This window comes from Chinchilla lanigera, unplaced genomic scaffold (genome assembly GCF_000276665.1).
Source record: "Chinchilla lanigera isolate Chin_1 unplaced genomic scaffold, ChiLan1.0 scaffold00027, whole genome shotgun sequence".
NCBI lineage: Eukaryota > Metazoa > Chordata > Mammalia > Rodentia > Chinchillidae > Chinchilla > Chinchilla lanigera.
Window position 1 is genome coordinate 12,677,115 of NW_004955428.1, and position 18,646 is coordinate 12,695,760.

At 35.2% G+C, this 18,646-nt stretch overlaps 1 protein-coding gene across 4 annotated transcripts in view; it reads left to right on the forward strand.

The window, feature by feature from the left end:
• Window positions 1–18,646, forward strand: part of Sclt1 (sodium channel and clathrin linker 1) — a 170,375-nt gene that overhangs the window by 93,912 nt on the left and 57,817 nt on the right. For all 4 annotated transcript variants that reach the window (XM_005386718.2, XM_013515272.1, XM_013515273.1 and 1 more), the window contains 3 exons: window positions 810–900; window positions 4,677–4,768; window positions 13,368–13,545. In XM_005386718.2, the coding sequence (XP_005386775.1) occupies window positions 810–900; window positions 4,677–4,768; window positions 13,368–13,545 (361 nt within the window). The remainder of the gene's footprint in view (window positions 1–809; window positions 901–4,676; window positions 4,769–13,367; window positions 13,546–18,646) is intronic.

An 18,646-nucleotide genomic window follows, 5' to 3' on the forward strand; every position in this document is an offset into this window, starting at 1 on the left:
ATCAAAAACTGGAACCTGCTATGATTGCATGAGCCTTTGGAGGGACATCTAGACACAAACCATGACAGATTCCTATAACCAAACAAGTGAGGAGCAAATATTATTATAAAATATGCCCCTTCTGGACCACACAATTTGGAACTCATTTGTTATTTATTCAAAATAAGGGGGCTCAAAAAGTCATTTACAATTTAGATTATGTCTAATAGACCAAGTAATTGAAAAATATGGTATAGCAGAATGGCAAACAAGGTATCTGTCATTGACATCTTTTCCATTACATTTAGTGGGTAGACATTTAATGAAATTACACCACCCATGGAAGAAAAGAAAAGGCCAACTGACAGTGTAAAGTATGTTGTTCAAAGAAAGACAGTGATGCAAAAAGAATTCAGAAAGAGACTAGACACCACTGGCTAGTCTGTAACATTGCATTTGGTATTGAAACTTTTAAGATATACCATATACAGAAAAATTACTGAATAAATTTGATAAAATTGTCATTTTTCTATTTCCTCTTATATTATCTTATAAAAAATTAACAAAAAATATGCAATTTTTAGTCACCCTGTATTTAAATAATTAGACTGGTAAGTGCTTAAAATAGTTTATCGGTTAAATGTTAATATTAAATATTATTGGCTTTATTTTTTCTTCTTTAACATACCTTTTGTTAGTAATAAATATTTCAGAATTTTAGAACCAATTTTAGGTACATATGAGTAATGATTTACCAAATTTGAATTTCTAATTTTTTCTTTTTCACGGCTTTTGAGAACAGTGTTCATTAATTTACTTTCTTTCTTCAGACAAGCCAAGTTAGATCTGAGAGTTGCAGTAGCAAAAGTAGAAGAGTTAACAAAAGTGACCGAAGGTCTTCAGGAACAAATGGAAAAGAAGGTACTTTCTATTTCTAAAACAATGGGATGTTTGTAGCTTGATTTTCTATGTTTATTTTGGTGTAGGTGTTGAAGGTTGTTAGAAGATAATATTTTATTGATCCTTAAATATAAAGCATGAAAGTAGTAATTTAAATTATAATATTAGAAACGGAATCTTCTATTTCCATCTACTTTAACCTAATTCAATAAAGCACAATCATCTCAAAACATTTATTAGCTCTGTAACTTTTTAATCCTTATTTCCTGATCTCTAAAAAATTAAGTGTGGATCTCCAGTAGTGAAAAATTTGTGAAGAGATTACAATAACCCTCCCATAGAAAACAATTATAAAAATTGTATAATTTTTTATACACTGGAAACATTCAAAACAGAAAAGAAAGAGATAAGTATTGTTAGGTAAAAACTGACCTGATTATTCTTCCAATACTCATGGCTCTGTCTTCAGAAAACAACAGCTTTAAATCAGCATAAGTTACTCATGATCAGAGTGTAAGTCTAGGAAATTTAATGAAAAAATACTGGCAATAAGAGAACCACATAAAAAATGAGACCCAACTTCTAAATATAAAATCTTACTAGATCTGTACCTAACAGCCAAATAATCCACACTGGGTGTGGAACAACCCCATGGAGCTCAATAAAGAATCAGGCAGAAATCTGAGAAAACTTACTGTGGAAAGATATAGGTGTATTTGGAACTGGATATTTGAGTTTGCTATATTTTATGACTGAGTACATTCTAGATGTATATACAAGTTGAACAACAGGAAAGTGAAGATTTATTATTTGAAGCGTCAGAGTCAGAACCCACACCAGAAATTAGAAGGGATTCTGTAGCAGCAAGAAAGCCACAAAGAGAGTGAACCCTACTTCTTCCTAAGTATGGACTGATTTTCAAATTATGCAGGCACAGAGGCATTCCCTGGGGACCTAGCTGCTGCATATTATAGGAGGAACAGATTTCTGAGTACAGGTCCAAGCAAGATAATTGCCTACTTGAACAACAATTTTTAAAAAACATAATCTTCAAAAGAACAAATCAAAATTCAGAGTAACTACCGTATTATCTAAAAAGTTCAGCTTTCAACCAGAACTTACTAGACATGAAAGTATGGTCTACACATGTGAGGCAAGGATTAGTGGGACAAAGGAGAAGCTGTCAGTAGAAACTCTCAGTGGGCCCTGCTGTTGAAGTTAGAAAGAACAGGCTTTAAGCCAGCTATTATAAATATGTTCAAGGAATTTTTAAAAATCTAATTGGACTGAAATTTTCTTACAAAAAACAGAGTTTAAAATGTTGAGGAGATCTGTGAATGTATTAGGCTTCCTGTTGTTGGACGCAACCTGATCCAACTTAAAATAGGAAAGGTTTAAATTATCTCATGGTCTGGCAGATTCAATCCATAGTCAGCTGGCTACAAGGCAGGGACATCAAGGCAGAAGAGCCTGGCAGAGCAAAGATGCTTAGTTCATAGTCAGCAGAGAGTTGAGCAGAGAAACAACACCAGAGAGAAAAGGGTAAGAGAACAGGCATAGATCCCATGCTGTGCCTCCATTGACTCACCCAGACACACCCAGAAGTGTACTTCACCAATCCTTGGGGGTGGGGGTACCAAAGCCAATCAATTTGAAACTCCACCTTAATTGCCACTGTGGGACTATACCAGTCCAACATAGTATAATTGGAGTTGCCAAAGGAAGGGAAAAGGAAGGAGTGGGGAGAAATACTGGCTAGAAACATCACAAATTTGGTGGAAAACATTAACAAATCCAAGAGTCTCAGTGAGCCCCAAGTAGGATAAACACACACCAAAAAATCACTTCTAAACACAATGTGATACCACTGACAACGAATTTTAAAGGAAAAAATTGAAACCAGCAATAGAAAAATGGTCTGAACAGGGAAACAATAAAATTAATGGCTGAGTTCTCTTCAACAAACTATGGATGTACCCCATCAAAATATCTATGACATTTTTCACAGAACTCAAAAACAATCCTCAAGTTCATATGGAAGCACAAAAGAGCCTAACTAGCCAAATCAGTTACTTCACTAAATCTGCTGAGTGGGATCTTTCTCACCTACACCATGTGTCTCCTCGTTGTTCTTTCTTTTCTTTGGCCGGAACATTGCAGTTGACCTTGACCTCCTGGGTTAGTTGCAAACATGCTACTTTTGGGCAGGTTAAACCTCACAGCAGTCTACTGATGCCTGAGATACCTTCAAGCCATCTTTCCTATTGTTCTGATGCAAAGTACTTGGCTTCTTTTTAATTCTAATCTTTTCAGCAACCAAGCTCTCTGTGGCCCCAACTTTGAAGGATCTTTTTTTTCTCACAATTTTTGACTCTAATATGTGCTTCATATTTTCACTGCTGATTGGCTAAAAGCAGCCAGCAGTACCCATGCCACAGCCTATTGGGCTGCTTTGAAATTTCCTCTACCACATTAATTAGGCTGTAATCTCAGTAGACCACAAAGTCTCAGGAAATGGGCAAAATATAGAGAGATATTTCTGCCTTAGTGTAATACATATAGCCTCCAGTTCAACTCCTACTGGAGTCCTTGTTCCCAGCCAAAACCTTCGGAGCCTGGCCTTTATTGTCTTCATTTCTATCTGCATTCTGGTCTTCTGTGCTCCAACAACTATCTCCCATCAAGCTTGGCTTATATTTTTCTAGGGCTTCTCTAGCCAGCATATCCAAACCTTTCCAAAGTCTTCCCATGAACTATTTCCAAAAAATTCTAAATCACATGGTTAGGTATAGTGACAGCAGTGATGCCATTTTTTTCTGGTACCATTTTTTGTACTGTATCCCAAATGCTAAAGGAAAACAAACAAACAAAAAAAAAAGCTGAGAATACTATCTCCAGGAAAACTAAGTTCCCAAAATTGAGGTTAAAAAAAAGACATTGTTACATAAACAAAAACAGAATTTGTCCCCAGCAGGCCTGAATTTTAAAAAAATTCTAAAGGACAATTTTAGGAACTAGAAAAGAAATGGTACTAGATGGCAACTGTAGAGCAACAAATGATAAGAAATCATAATGTGCATGTTATCACTTACTCTCTTTAAAAGACATGACTACTCACAGCAAAATTAACACTATTTAATGACAAATTTTTGAAGTATACAGATATAGGATGACAATGGCACTGACATACATAGAAATATTTCTAGGTTTCAGTGCATTATCTGAATTAATTTTATATTAATCTAAATAAATAGGAATTTAAAAAGCATATTGTAATCTTTATAGCAACAAAATAATTCAAAGAAATAAAGTTAAGAACAATAGAGAAATTAAAATGACATCATGAAAATATTTAATGAAAGCAGGCAGGAAAGAACAGAGAATTTTTTTCTAGGAAGATGATGCAAATATACATCTATTCATATATTTCAAATCTTCACTATATCAAAGGTTATATTCCAAGGGTTATTTTGATAGACAGTGAGAAATTTTGTAACACAATTAATAGAACATATCTTAAAAGCAGATTGTCTACACAGACACCTCTGTCTTATTAGACTTACACTATGGGAACTGTTTGAAAAACTGGTGCAAATCTATATGCAATAAATGTTTTGATTATTTACTATGCTATTAATGGTGAAGTTCTGTTTTTTATTATATTGCTTTAAAAAATTAACATATTAAAATTCTAGCAGCACAATAACTTTGTAGTATTAATTATTTTCTTTATGGTAGAAGTTGTTGTAATAATTTTTAAATACTTGAGGTAAGCTTCCAGTTTCCTTATTTTCTAGGAGGAGGATATGGTGTCTGCCCAAGGAAGAGAGGAAGCATCAGACAGGCGCTTACAGCAATTACAATCTAAAATAAAACAATTAGAAACAAGGTAAATTGGTAAATACAACTACCTTTGTCTGTGTTCTTCAAAATATATGCTACACTTGAGTTTTAATTTATGATATTTATTAGAATATATATTTTATTGGGCTAAATCAACTATAATCATAGATGTAATCTGATTTCTGTACTTATTTTAAAAATTATATTCAACAGATTGTCTCATACTTTGAACACATTTCAAAAAATTATTTGTTTAATGAGTCAGACACTTTACAGTGTACCTTAACTTATGTCATAAATTTGAAAGAGAACGGTTGTGCCAAATTTAGTTCAATAATTTTTTGAAATGAAGTAAAACTTCGAAGCCATAGTTTTTGTTTTAATACTAAAGCATCCCTTCATTTGCATTCCTTTTGAGTGAACGGATTTGGTAGTGAATTAAATTGATCTTTAGGAATCTAAAATCCTTTCTTCTGAAGAGCAGTTAAAAATTTTAAACTGTATTATCAGGAAAAAATTGATATTGCCTTAAGCCCTCCAAAACTCTATATTTTTATTAATAATTCTATGACAGAAGAAAGAAACCATTGAAATAGAAGGCAATGAAAGTAAAAGAATGTCAGTTTTTGAAACTATTTTTTAGGAATCATGGGCCATAAACCCTGAAGGGATTGGCTGCAGGAGCCGAATGTTGTAGATTCTTTTTGCATTTTGGGCTCAATGTGTCAGGAAAGCCCTGCAAACTGAAGCTTGTTCCTCAATCCAGTTGGTACCCTAGAAGTCAAGCTGCTCCCCAATACTATTCTTTTGTTCTTAGAAATTGCAATAGCCAGTGGTCTTTCTCATTCTTTTTCCCGTCACTGATCTCTGCCTTCTAGCCACCATCAGTTGATGCCATATTATATTTTTCAAAAGCACTGTATTAACTGACCTATTGTGTTTGACAACTGTTATTTGAAATTACATGCCAATAATTGTAGAATATTTAGCCCCCTTAACACCAAACACTAAATTCTAGTTGTGCTCCCTACCATCGTAACCACCAAAATGTCTCCACACATCTGAAATGCCATTGCTGTCATAGTTGCAGGGCATTGAGAATCGACCATGGGTCTTTCAGAATGCTCCCCTCGATGTTTTCTTCTTAATCGTTTTTCTTTGTACGTGCTAAGCAACATGACTTCAAATTAGGTTATGAACGTCTGTTTGTGTAAGGCGAATATGTTTTTAGACTATCTAGTTGTCTTTTTTGAAAGATAGGAAGTAATTTTTTGCATATGAAAAAGTTGCCTTGTTTTAAATATCAGTTGAATATTTGGGGGTGATATCTACAAGTACAAGCAAAAAATTTGTTATCTTCTCAAATTGCTACTTTAACAATTGGATTCTTAAATCATAGGACTGAAAATATTTTTAAAGAGTGAGAGAATATAGCAATATTTTTGATATTTAAAATTTTAGTCATAATATTCCTTTATATTCTCCATGGTAACATGAAATATGAAAAATAGTTTTCAAGTGCTTTGGTAACTTTGCTATAAAATGAGTAATATCTCTGCTTAATAAAATCGCACCAGTTGACACAGTAGTTATAATAAAACTGACAATAGTGTATCCCTCCCTCCCATTTTCACTTGCCTCTTTCATGCTAAGAATTTATTGTATAAGATTTAGAATATTTAAATTGGCAGGAGAAAATAGGTATAACCCCTGAAGGAATCAACACTAATTCAATTTGAGGAGAAAAATGAAATGGTGAATTATAATAATTTTTAGGTATATTTGTATAATTTTTACTTTAAAATTATATAAGAATTTTTCTTATGTTAGTTCTGGCCAGTTTTGTTTTGAACAGGATGTAGGAGGCATATGCTCAGCATACTTGAAATTCATGTTCAACTTGTTACCAGGCCCAAGTCCAGCTGCTCTCCACTCAAAAGCTAATACTCAGGAGACAAGTGTCGGTGAGAAGGAAAGCAGTTTCATCTGAGGGCATCTTGGGAAGATGGAGAGGGAGGCTGTTGCGTCAGAGTCCCGTCTTGGGGAACTCAGAAACAGCAGAGGGAATTTACACGATGAGAAAGGCGGAGAGGGAACAGTGCGCAGGAAATAAATCTGCTGAGTGGGATCTTTCTCACCTACACCATGTGTCTCCTCGTTGTTCTTTCTGTTCTTTGGCCGGAACATTGCAGTTGACCTTGACCTCCTGGGTTAGTTGCAAACATGCTACTTTTGGGCAGGTTAAACCTCACAGCAGTCTACATGCTTTGTGTTAACTGATGTACAGAACTAAAGAATAAGGAAGGACATTACATATTCTGATGTAATCTGAAAGTCACCAGATGTCTGAGCTCTGTAAATATAAAGAAAGGTTGATAGCAGTTAATGTCTTAATCATTCAGATGTGGCTTCTGTTTAAAATGTGGAATACCAGGCAAGGGGATGGGAAATATCCTTGAGAAGAACAAAGGGAGGGAAATAATTCTGCAAAGGGCATGTCTCAAAGGAGCAGCCACTGCTACACTGTGCTTATGGAACAGGAGTAACAGAAAAAGGTCCCAGAAGATTGAAATATATCCCAGTGTAGCTAAATATGAGGGTCTGTGCATTATGTGAAAAATCTTTAACATTCCCTCTTGAGGGCGACTTCCATACTCACAGATGAAACGTCAGTTACTCAGCACGTTTTGAGTACTGCTAAGTACAGTGTGAGAGCTTCTAGGCTCCAGCAGCGGCTGGCATCTAGTCACAACTGATCTTTGTGTCTGTAGATGACAGGGAGAAATCCTTAAATTATATTTAGTTAGTTTAAATAATGCAAAAAATGTTCAAATCACACATGTTGTTAAAAGTTTATCATGCTGCTTTAATCATTACTGGTAGGGAAAATTGGCCAGTGGATGCTATAGTTAAAATAGGGGTGTTCAAAGATAAATAAATACTTAGAATGTTCTTATTAATAGATATCACTGACTTGTACAGTCAATTCCACTTCTTCTGACTTGCCCCAATCGTTTTCATGCTTAAACTCTTTTTTTTTTTTTTTTTTTTTTTTTTTTGAGGCAGGGTCTCACTTTGAACTCACTATGTAACTCAGGCTGGCCTCTAACTCACAGTGATCCCTCTGCCTCAGTCTCCCAAGTGCAGGGATTACAGGCATGTGCCTCTTAAAGGGGTTACTTGATAGTACAGTTGGGTGTTATTTGGCTACCACTATCAACCTGAATGTATTTTTGAGATTTCACCTTATTTCCTAAAGAATATGTACAGATTTATCTATCTTTATATACTTAGCATGAAAATCATTTCTTTTGTTCTTTCTTCAGGAAATATTTACTTCCTAGACTATAGACATTTTAAAAGATAGATTGCCATAGAGTATATGGGGGGTGGTGAAAGGTTGAAAGGGAATAATGTGACAGTGAATGAAAAGTAGAATTTTAATGTTTTCTTTCCTTTCAAGGTTTGGTTGAATAATTTAAGTACTCTTTAGTACAACGAAAGACTAGATGCGCCACATAAGTTTAGGAGATCATTTATTGAAGATACTGCAGTATAGAAAATACTAATGAGGAATGTTTAAAAAATTAGAGAAAGGGGCATAAGGTTTTGTATAGGCAAACAGAAAATTGAGACATACGTGAGTGTTATGGAAATCATGACAAATATTGGTGGTGGGCCTTACTTGAGATATGTAAAGCAGGGTTATCCTTTGCTGTTAGCACTTTTCTGGAATACAAGATAGACAGTTTTGGAAAACCAGGGTGGGGAAATTTCTAGGTCGTCTTTTTTTTCCTAAGAGCACAGAGATCAAGTAAGTCCAGTATCATCTGTGCAAAGGAAGACAAAAGGCGCATGTAGTAGGTGTAATATCCCACTGGCACCTGTTTTCAAGTTGTGAAGTAGATGTTCAGGTGGACCGACAACTTAGTTCCACAGGTTACAAATGGAAGGGAACAAAGTAAGGATTCATTATGATTGGACAGACTATTTCAGTCACATAATAGCAGACTAAATATTCTGGGAAAAAACCCCTTGATGTTAACCTATTTATGGTAAATTAAAACAAACATCTGTGTTATAAATTGAGCATTTAAATGTAAGATGTATATCCCCAAGGGTATAGATAAACAAACAGACTAACCAAGGAGCTAAAATCAGAGTGATAAATAAAAAAGCCAGGGCTAGGGCTACATAATGGGGCAGCTAGCTAAATCTCCAACCTGCCTTAACTGGAACCCTTGTAGGAATTACAACCTTTATTGAAAGGCTAAAATAGGAAAAAATATTTACCTCTTAGCAAATATAGCCAACATGGAAAACTGTTTCCCATTTTGCCAAATATTAGAAGGAAAAAAAAGACTGTGATAACCATTGTGGTCTTCTCTGAGAATGGCTAATCATAGTCCTCCCCTCAAGCACGCTTGGGGTTCAGACTTGTACAGGCTGTTCACGTGGGATCCTGAAGCCAGAAACTACCATGGCAGGAGGCTGGTAGTAAGTCATGGCACACAGAAGCAGCAGAAATAAATTTCTTTTAGGGGTAAATATTTTTAACTTAGGCTTCTCAGAAGTCTACACATAAATTCTGGCAGACATGAGCTTACTCAAAAATTATCCAATGCATGAGAAAATAAACCGCTTTACTGGCAAGAGGGGAACAGGGTTTTTGAACCAGTTATCCCCCAAGGAATAAATCATAAAATACAGAATACAAGGCATGTATTAAACAAAGAAAAGTTTTTTTCAATTCTAAGGAAGTTATTGTTTACTAATTTAAATAGTATTTATTATTATTTTCACCCAAAGCAGTCATAGTCAATTTTAGTCAATCTCAAAATCAAAATGTACTTTTCATTTTGAAGTGAGAATGGGGGGTAGGGACAAGTAGTGAAGCTGGGTAAAAAATTATGTATGTTTTCTTGTTACTGAATAAATACACAAGAGAAAAAAAATACTTAGGAAATCATTGTAGAGGCTTTCCCTGAAGTTTTCTGAAGGAATACAATGATTTTTTGTTATATTTGAAGGTCTGGACTACTTTTTAAATACATTCTATAGCTTTATCTAAAATTGCTATTTTGTTGTTTTTATTGTTATTTGCTGTTCCTGACTGCTTCCTGAGAAAATCGTTATTAGTAATTCTTTAGAGATAAAATGGTCACAGCCTGTGAATTCACATTATGATTTATATACTGAAATATTTTTACTGATCTGAGTATATCAGTTCTAGTTAAGGATCCATCATGGCTAATTTGTTGTATGTCCAGAAAAACATCAGTCTTTGAACTTCTTTTTTCTTTTTTTTCCAAAATGGTAATAAATGTAATTAGTTTGTTCATAGCAGGTTGAGAGCTAATTGATTTTAGCTATTTATTTGGGACTAATGAAAGGGTTTGGGATTTGGGAGTTTTCAGCTTTTTTTTTAACTTTTCTGCAGTTGATTGTTTAATTGCTTTCTTGACCATCTTGGAGTTAACCTCAGAAGAAGATACTGGTTGTAGATTTTTATTTTTGCACTTCTAGTAGTATTTTGTGCTATGTTATGCTAATGACTGAAATCAGTAATATCTGAGCATGAATTTCATTTCCTTTTAATTCCAACAAAGAATCATGTTTATTTATTCAAAAATGATTTATCTTTGTAGTGGTGAAGGTTCAGAGTTGTGTTGTTATTGTTATTGTTTTTAGTGTAAAGCTGTAACGTAACATGAACATAATTGAACAGCTCCCTACAAGATCACTACAAATATTTTTTTTTTTAAAATGGGTATTTGTAGGGGCTTTTTAATTTTTTGAGAGAGGATCTGGCTATGTAGTTCAAGCTGACCTTGAGCTCACTATGTAGTTTAGACTGGCCTCAAACTCATGGTAATCCTCCTGCCTTAGCCTCCTACATGCTAGGGTTACAAGTGTGCACTGCCACACCCTGCTGAAATTGTTGCTCAATATTATGATAAGGAACACTTACATATTTTAATGTTTTGAAAACCTTCCACTAAATACTTTCTATATGATTCTAAATAACAGTCCATATGTTTCAAATGTGACTGTACCCCATTTAATAAATTGCAAGATTAGAAACTCACTTTTAATGATCATCTTTGTTCCACAGGCTGTGTATCAATAAATACTTATTATTGGGTTTTTTAATTATTTTTTGTGATCTTTCCAAATGCCATAAATGTTTGAAGAGCATAAGTGATTTCTGTCCCTTTTCTAAAGAAAGATCCCCAACCCATTCCTGCTTTTAGATGATTAAGGGACCCACAGAATAGCAGGAGAAGCTGCTGGTTTATAAATACTTGTTAAGTAAGACAGGAGGTAAATGAAAATTGCTTTAACCTGCCTTCTCTATTTTTGTAGTTATTGTAAAACAATAATATACAGATACAAGGAAGAAATCTTCATTTAGGTGACCAGTGAAAAGTTTTTCATTTTAACCATTGTTTGCATTTTGTTTCCTATCTCTACTCCTAAGCAAAATAAAATATATGAAATTTTAAAGCAAAGATACTAAAATATGGGTCTGATTATAAATAGAATAGAAGCCTGGATTCAAAAGTTCCTGACAAAATATGGTTGGATAAAATGTAGAGGATCTTGGAAATAAGATAAAGTTGATTTTTAGTTTCATGAGTTCCTTTTTTTAATTTCATGAGTTTTATTCTAACTTCTTTAGCTGGGGCTATATGATAAAACTAATACTTAATGAATATTAATTTCATGACTTTTAAAAATGAGGATGTCTATAGACAGGAATATAAATTGCTGGAGTACAGTGATTTTGAGATTAACCACAGACAAAATAGTTTTGACTCTTCATTCCAGTCCATACTATCTTTCTGTCTTGGAAGAGTTAACTTACTTAGCTATGGTTTTTTTTTTTTTTTAAGATTAAGTAAGATAATGTATAAAGGGCCTCACATCAAGTTTACTAGTTTATTGTCTCAAATCTTCCCCTTCTTTCAGACTAAGGACAGACTCCTAGAAATGCAAAATTCTGTTGATGTTTTTTGTCTTTTGAAAGCATTATAATTTAATAAAATTTATTGGTATTTGAAAGAAATGTACTTATACAACTAATAAATTATAATTATTCCTGCAGTTAAAAGTATGTTTTTCCAGTCCAAATGGGCTTAATGAAATAAAACAAGGTAGGAGGAGGGCATAATAAAATATTACAAAGAATAGACCTTAAATCATTTCTGTGACTATGTCTATCATTTGTTACAAAATGATTATTGTTCAATGTTTTCAAATTAATTTCTGAGTTTCTAAAAGTATTTCTATTGACCAAATGAAATTACATTAATTTTTTTATCAGTTCTACATAGGGAAGTTTTTGTTGTTGTTGTTTGTTTAGACAAACAAACTTGCTATGTAGTTCAGGCTAGTTTGAACTCACTGTGTAGCCCAATCTGCCCTCAAACTCACAGTGGTCTTCCTGCCTCAGCCTCCCATAGTGCTAGGATTATAGGTGTGCACCACTGCACCCAGCTTAGGGCAGTTTTTATGTATATGTTAAAAAAGCTATGAACTGACTTTATTCATTTTTAATTTTATTTTTGTCAAGGAAAGATACATAGTTTTGAAGTCACATACTATGACAAAGGACTATAATGCAAAGGAAGTTTCTTGGTAACACATATTTTTGAGGACAATCATCTTTATAAAAATTAAAATCCCACAAATTAAAATTATCAAATTTATCTGTATTGGATTTTTAGTATGGTAAAGATGTCCTAAAAAGCAATAGACAACAAGAACAACAAAAAGTAAGGTTGTAAAAAGAATATTTGTAATGTAAAGGACAAAACGAGGGCTAGCAGCCGTAGCACTCAGAGTTCTTACAAAGAGACAAGTAAACAGCTCCTCAGAGAAACAGTGACCAAGAAGATGAAGTGGAAATTCAGAGAGGAAAAGCCACATAGCTTACCATTGTAAGCTCCCCAGCACATAGTCAGGAAAATACAAACGAACAGTGGAGTGAGGTTGTATCCATCAGACTAGGAAAAGAGGAGCTTTTGGATGTATTGCTTGATGGAATTTTGTAAGATACTGAGTGAGAAAAGAGTATGTACCATGATTTTAATTTTTAGAAGATAAAACTGTGTTCAGAAACCTATGAATCAATGTGTTTATGCTGTGTGTGTATCAGTATCAGTGTATATGTGTGTGTGATTCTGTGAGCCTGGAGGAAAATATTCAAACATGTCTATTAGTAAGTCACATGGCATTCCTGGGTAGGAGAAAAAGGGTAGCCAGGCAATAAAAAAAAAAAAAAGACCATATAAGTAGGAGGAACAACTCAATCTTTAAGGTTATAGAGACTATAATATTGTCATATGACTATATTAGATAATGTTACTTTAATTAGAGTCAGATACGTAGGCTCAGTCTCAACCCTATTACTGTATACCCATGACCTTAATTAAATCTGAAACTTTTCTGGGTGTGTTTGTTCTTTAAAATACAGATAAGAAAACCAACTTTGCAAACTGTAGTGAGGACCAAATGAGAAAATACATGTCAAAGTTACTGGTACTAACGTCTGTTCTGTAATAGATCCTCAACAAATCTCTTATCTCCCTCCTTCCCTTTAGAAAATGTTTAACTTTCACAATATAATTATTAATTTCTAGATTATGTGTGACAATCCAAGAAGCTGACCAGTTAAGATCAGAAAAAACACATCTGGAAAAGCAGACCAGGGACCTAACAGCAAAGTGCAATGAATTAGAAAATGAAAAATATGAGGCCATTTTAAGAGCCAGAGATAGCATGCAACTCTTAGAAGACGCTAACCTTCAAAAAAGTCAGGTAAGAAAGACAATAAATATGTTTATAAATAATAAACTGCTGTACATTTTCCCATATGACCTAATTGTAAGGGCATCAACAGTTCCAGAGTAAATGCATGAAAATAAACTTTCTATGCACTGCATTAAGTAGACATGCTATATTTTGGATGGTAAGACTTAGTATCATAAAATGTGATAAAATGTCAATCCTCTTCCAAAGTTAGTATTTTATTATCAGACTTTTCTTACGTTCCTAACTCCTGTGTAACTGATCATTATCCCTTATAGTCTCATACTTCTTAAAAAATCTGTCACAGTACTTTACCACTGTGTATGCTTTCAGTCAAATTGAATCAGGTGACTGTTATTCATTTTTGTTTCTTCATCATCTACAGAGTTACAGTAATAGAGCAGAACCTAAACTGACAGAGTAAAATTTGCCTCTAAAGGTTTATTAACTGAGGGACTTCCAGATCATGGCAGACTGAAGGCAGCAACACTCACAAGTTGCTCTGGAATATTCATCCTACTCAATAAGTGTACGCTGCATGAGGACACAGGTACCATAGCAAATCACTGGAACAACTGAGCAAGCTGGCAACCAAGTCAAACTCAGAAATCCTCATATGTAGAAAAATAAGTAGGATAACAAAAGGACACACCTGCCTAACATGGCAACTTAGTGCAGGTGGGGTGTCCCTCCCAGGCAGGGCTAAGAGGGACAATCTTAGTATAACTCTTAAGAATGCTCCTGGACAGATGCACAGCCAAATAGCGACTAAGTGCAGGTAAGGTAATTCTCAGCAATTCCCTGTGGCTATAGACCCAGCCAGGACACAGAGCCATCTCAAACCCCCTTTGTCTTGGTAGACTCCGCAGGAGATGGAGTTAATGCCAGACCGGGGTGACATCTTCAGAAGCCTGAGCTCCTGGGTAGTCTGCATGGAAGAACAGAAACTGCCACATATTTTATGTCACCAAGACACAGCAGCCGCTTCTCCCTGGGGATGCAGAAGGCGCCTTCCCTAAGAGGCAGCTTGGGCACAGCGTAGTGACGGACAGTGCACAGGAGGGAGGGAAAAGCCCCAGCTGCCTGGTTACAAGAGAACTGACTCTGATTTCAGGCTCTAGAAAGTCCCGGACCTGCTAGTTAAGCCTCCAGATAGAGTGCACATTGACAGGCATAGGGACACACACACACACACACACACACACACACACACACACACACACACACGAGACCAGAAAAGACCATGTACAAAGCAGATAATCAAATTGCCAAAATTTCACAACAAAAGAATATTAAAAACTATAAAGAACAATTACCAAGTCACTTATAATGCTGTAGGACCAGCCTAAAATGCCATCAACTGATGAATGGATAAAGAAAATGTGCTATATATACACAGGAGAATATCACTCAGCCATAAAGGAAACCAAAATCATGCTATTTGCAAGAAAATAGATATAGGTGAAATTAGCCAGACTGAGAAAGTAAAATGCTTATGTACAGGAATGCTATTGGTTTTTGAGTATTGACTATATTGGCATCTTTATTTCATTGGCAGATAATAATAATTTAACTTGTTCCTTTCATATCCTTATTCCTTCTTTCTCTGTCTCATACCTAATTGCTGTAGCTAATGTTTCCAGAACTATTTGAATAGAAGTGGTGGTGATAGTGGACACTCATGTCTTCTTCCTGATTTTAGAGGGAAAGCTTTAGTTTTTGACCATTTAGTATGATGTTGGCTATTGGTTTGTCAGTGGAGAATGCCTTCCTGAGATACATAAAGCCCTACATTTGATTCCCAGCACCCCAAAAGATACAAGCATATACACAACAGACTTAATATGCTTGGGAATTATTCTAAACACTTAAATTAACTAGAAAAAATAAGGAAAGAACAAAATTGTTTATCTGCCATCTGGAGCCTCGTTGTGTAGGCATTCTTAACATCAGGTCGCTAAAATAAAGATCTTGGATAGGGTACAATAGACAGAGGTGGTAGTAGGGACACGCATTATCTGTCCCCTGGATCTCCCCTCTAAAGTTCTGAGTGAGCAGACCCTATGGCTACACTCTTAAGCTGAATCATGTCATATTAATTGCTAGAAGGTTCCATCTTCACTTACTTGTTCACAGATTCTCTTAACCAATCACACAAGCAGGAAGTACAATCTAGCATAGTCTGTTTGCTTACATTTTAATTGGGTTCATTATTTTATGGGCGTTAACGAGGTGTTTATATATTCTACATATTACAGTAGCCCTCTATTAGAAAAATAACTAACAAAAATTTACTCCCATCAGTGGGTTGTATCTTCACTCTATTGTTTTCTTTGCTATGCCAAAACTTTTTAATTTGTTGATTCTTAATACTGTGTCCCATATTTTGAGAGACCTGTTCGGGATGTCTTTGTTCCTATGGCTTCAAGTGATTTCCTGATATCTTTGAGCAGTTTCAATGTTTCTGGTTTTATATCTAAGTCTTAGACCCATTTTGATTTGATTTTAGTAGGGAGTGAGACATGGTTTCAATTTTTTGCATATTTCCCCATGTAGTTTTCCCAGCACCATTTTTTTTGTTTGTTTGTTTGTATGTTTGGTTTTTTGGGTGTTTTTGAGACAGTGTCTCTCTATGCAGTTCAGGCTGGCCTTGAGCTCACTTTGTAGCCCAGGCTGGCCTCAAACTCACAACGATCCTCCTGCCTCAGCCTCCCTAGTGCTGAGGTTACAGGCGTGAGCCACCGCACCTGGCCCAGCACCATTTGTTACAGGGACTCTTTCTTAACACGTAGTTTTGGCCCATTGTCAAAAATAAGTTGTCTGTAGGTATTTCAGTTTGTTTTTGTGTCCTATGCTGTCCCATTGGTCTGCATTCCTGTTTTTTGTCCTAATACTACGTTGTTTTTGTTTCAGTGGCTTTGTAGTGCAGCTTAGTTCAGGTTGCAGTGAGGTCTCCAACATTGCTGTTTTTGTTCAGGATTGCTTTGGCTACTCTGGGTCTTTTCTGGTTCCCAATAAAATTGAATATTACTCTTTCTAGTTCTGTGAAGAATGTTTTTGAATCCACTGAATCTATAGATTGCTATCGATAGTATGGCTATTTTAACAATATTCGGCCAATGCAAGAACAGGGGGTGTCTTTCCATTTTCTAAAGTGATCTTCAGTTTCTTCAGAATTCTGCAATTATTATTATAGAGGTCTTTCACTTCCATGGTTAGGTTGATTCCTAAACATTTTTATTGTTTTCAAATGATTGTGAAGGGAGTGGTTTTCCTGATTTCTTTCTTGGTGGGTTCATAATTAGTGGACGATAATGCAATAGATTTTTGTGTATTGGTCTTTTTATCCAGCCACTTGGCTGAATTTGTTTATCAGATATGAAAGACTTCTGGTAAAGTTTTTTGTGTCTTCTATGTGTAAAGAATCATATCATCTGCAAATGGGTATAATTTGAATTCTTCCTGTACTATTTGTATTCCTTTTAGTTCTTTCTCTTGCCTGATTTCTCTGGCTAAAGTTTCAAAAACTATATTGAACAAGAGTGATGAGAGTAACTTCCTTGTCTTATTCCAGACTTTGAGGGAATTCTTCATTTTTTCCCCCCTCAGTGCGATACAGGCTTTTGGTTTTTCATCCTGGCTTTTATCATTTGGTGGTTCCTTTTGTGTCTGTAGGATTTTATCACGAGGGGATATTGGATTTTCTCAAAGGCTTTTCTCCATCTCTTGAGAAGACCGTGTGACTTTTACCTGTGATTCTATTCATGTGGCATATTACATTTATTAATTTATGTGCGTTGAACCATCCTTGGCTCTCTTGGATAAAACTAACATTGTCATGGTGTATGATCCTTTTGATGTGATGCTCATTTCTGTTAGGATCTTATTGAGGATTTTTGTACCTGTGTTCCCAAGGATACTAGTCTGAAGTTTTCCCCTTGAGTCCTCACATGATTTTGATATCAGTTTAATATTGGCTTTATAGAAGGAATTTTAGAGGATACCTTCTCTTTCTCTTGTGTGGAATAGTTGAGGAGTATTCATGTTAGTTTTCTAAAACTCTGGTAGATTTCACTTGTAAATCCATCCGGTCCTAGACTTTTTGTATTAATAGTTTTGATTACTGCTGCAGCAGCATCACTCACTCTTGGTCTGTTTGGATTTTGTGTATCTTCATGGTTCAACTTAGGTGTGTGTCTAGAAAATTATCCATTTTTTTCAGATTCTTCAATTTTTTCTAATTCTCTAATTTGTTGACATATGTTTTGAAAATAATTTCTGATCGGCTTGTAGCTTGATGGAATGTAAGGGGACAGGAAGAAGGCAGGCTCTCTGCTCCCTGCCTACCTTGCCATGGACTGTTTCCTCTCTGCCAAGCTAACCTGCCTTGGAGCCAGCCATTTATGGGCTGAAACTACCGTCATAAACCTTTCCTCCTTTAACTTCTGGGTGTTAACTTTGGGTACAACAAAAATGTACACCATCCTCTTACTAATTTTTCCCCCGTGTTGGAGAGTGAACCTAGGGCCTGAGGCCTGCTAAGTAAGCACTCTACCACTCAGCCCCAGCCCTAGCCCCACTCCCCGCTTTTCTTGAGCTTTTTTTCCTTTGCTTTAGGAACAATAGCTGCCTTCCACTGCTCTGGCTGCTTCTCAAATTCATTCAATGTTTATTGTTTAAATAAAGTGAGTGTCAGTCCCTGAGTTAATACACACACACACACACACACACACACACACACACACACACACATAATTTCTGGTGATCCTCTGGATTTCAGTGATATCTGTTGTAATTTTGGCTTTTTCATTTCTAATTTTATTAATTTGGGTCTTTTGTTTTTCTTTTGGTAACTTTGGTTAAGGGCTTATCAATCTTTTTTATCTTTCCAAAAACCAACTCTTTGATGCATTGAGCTTTTTTATTATACTTTTAATTTCAATTTTATTAATTTCCAGTCTGATCTTTATTATTTCTTTTCTTCTGCTGGTTTTGGGTCTGGCCTTTCTCTTCTAAAACCTCGAGAGGTATCATTTGGTTATTTGTTTGGGCTTGCTCTGTGTTTCTAATATAAGCAGCTATGAACTTCCCTCTTATACCTGCTTTTATT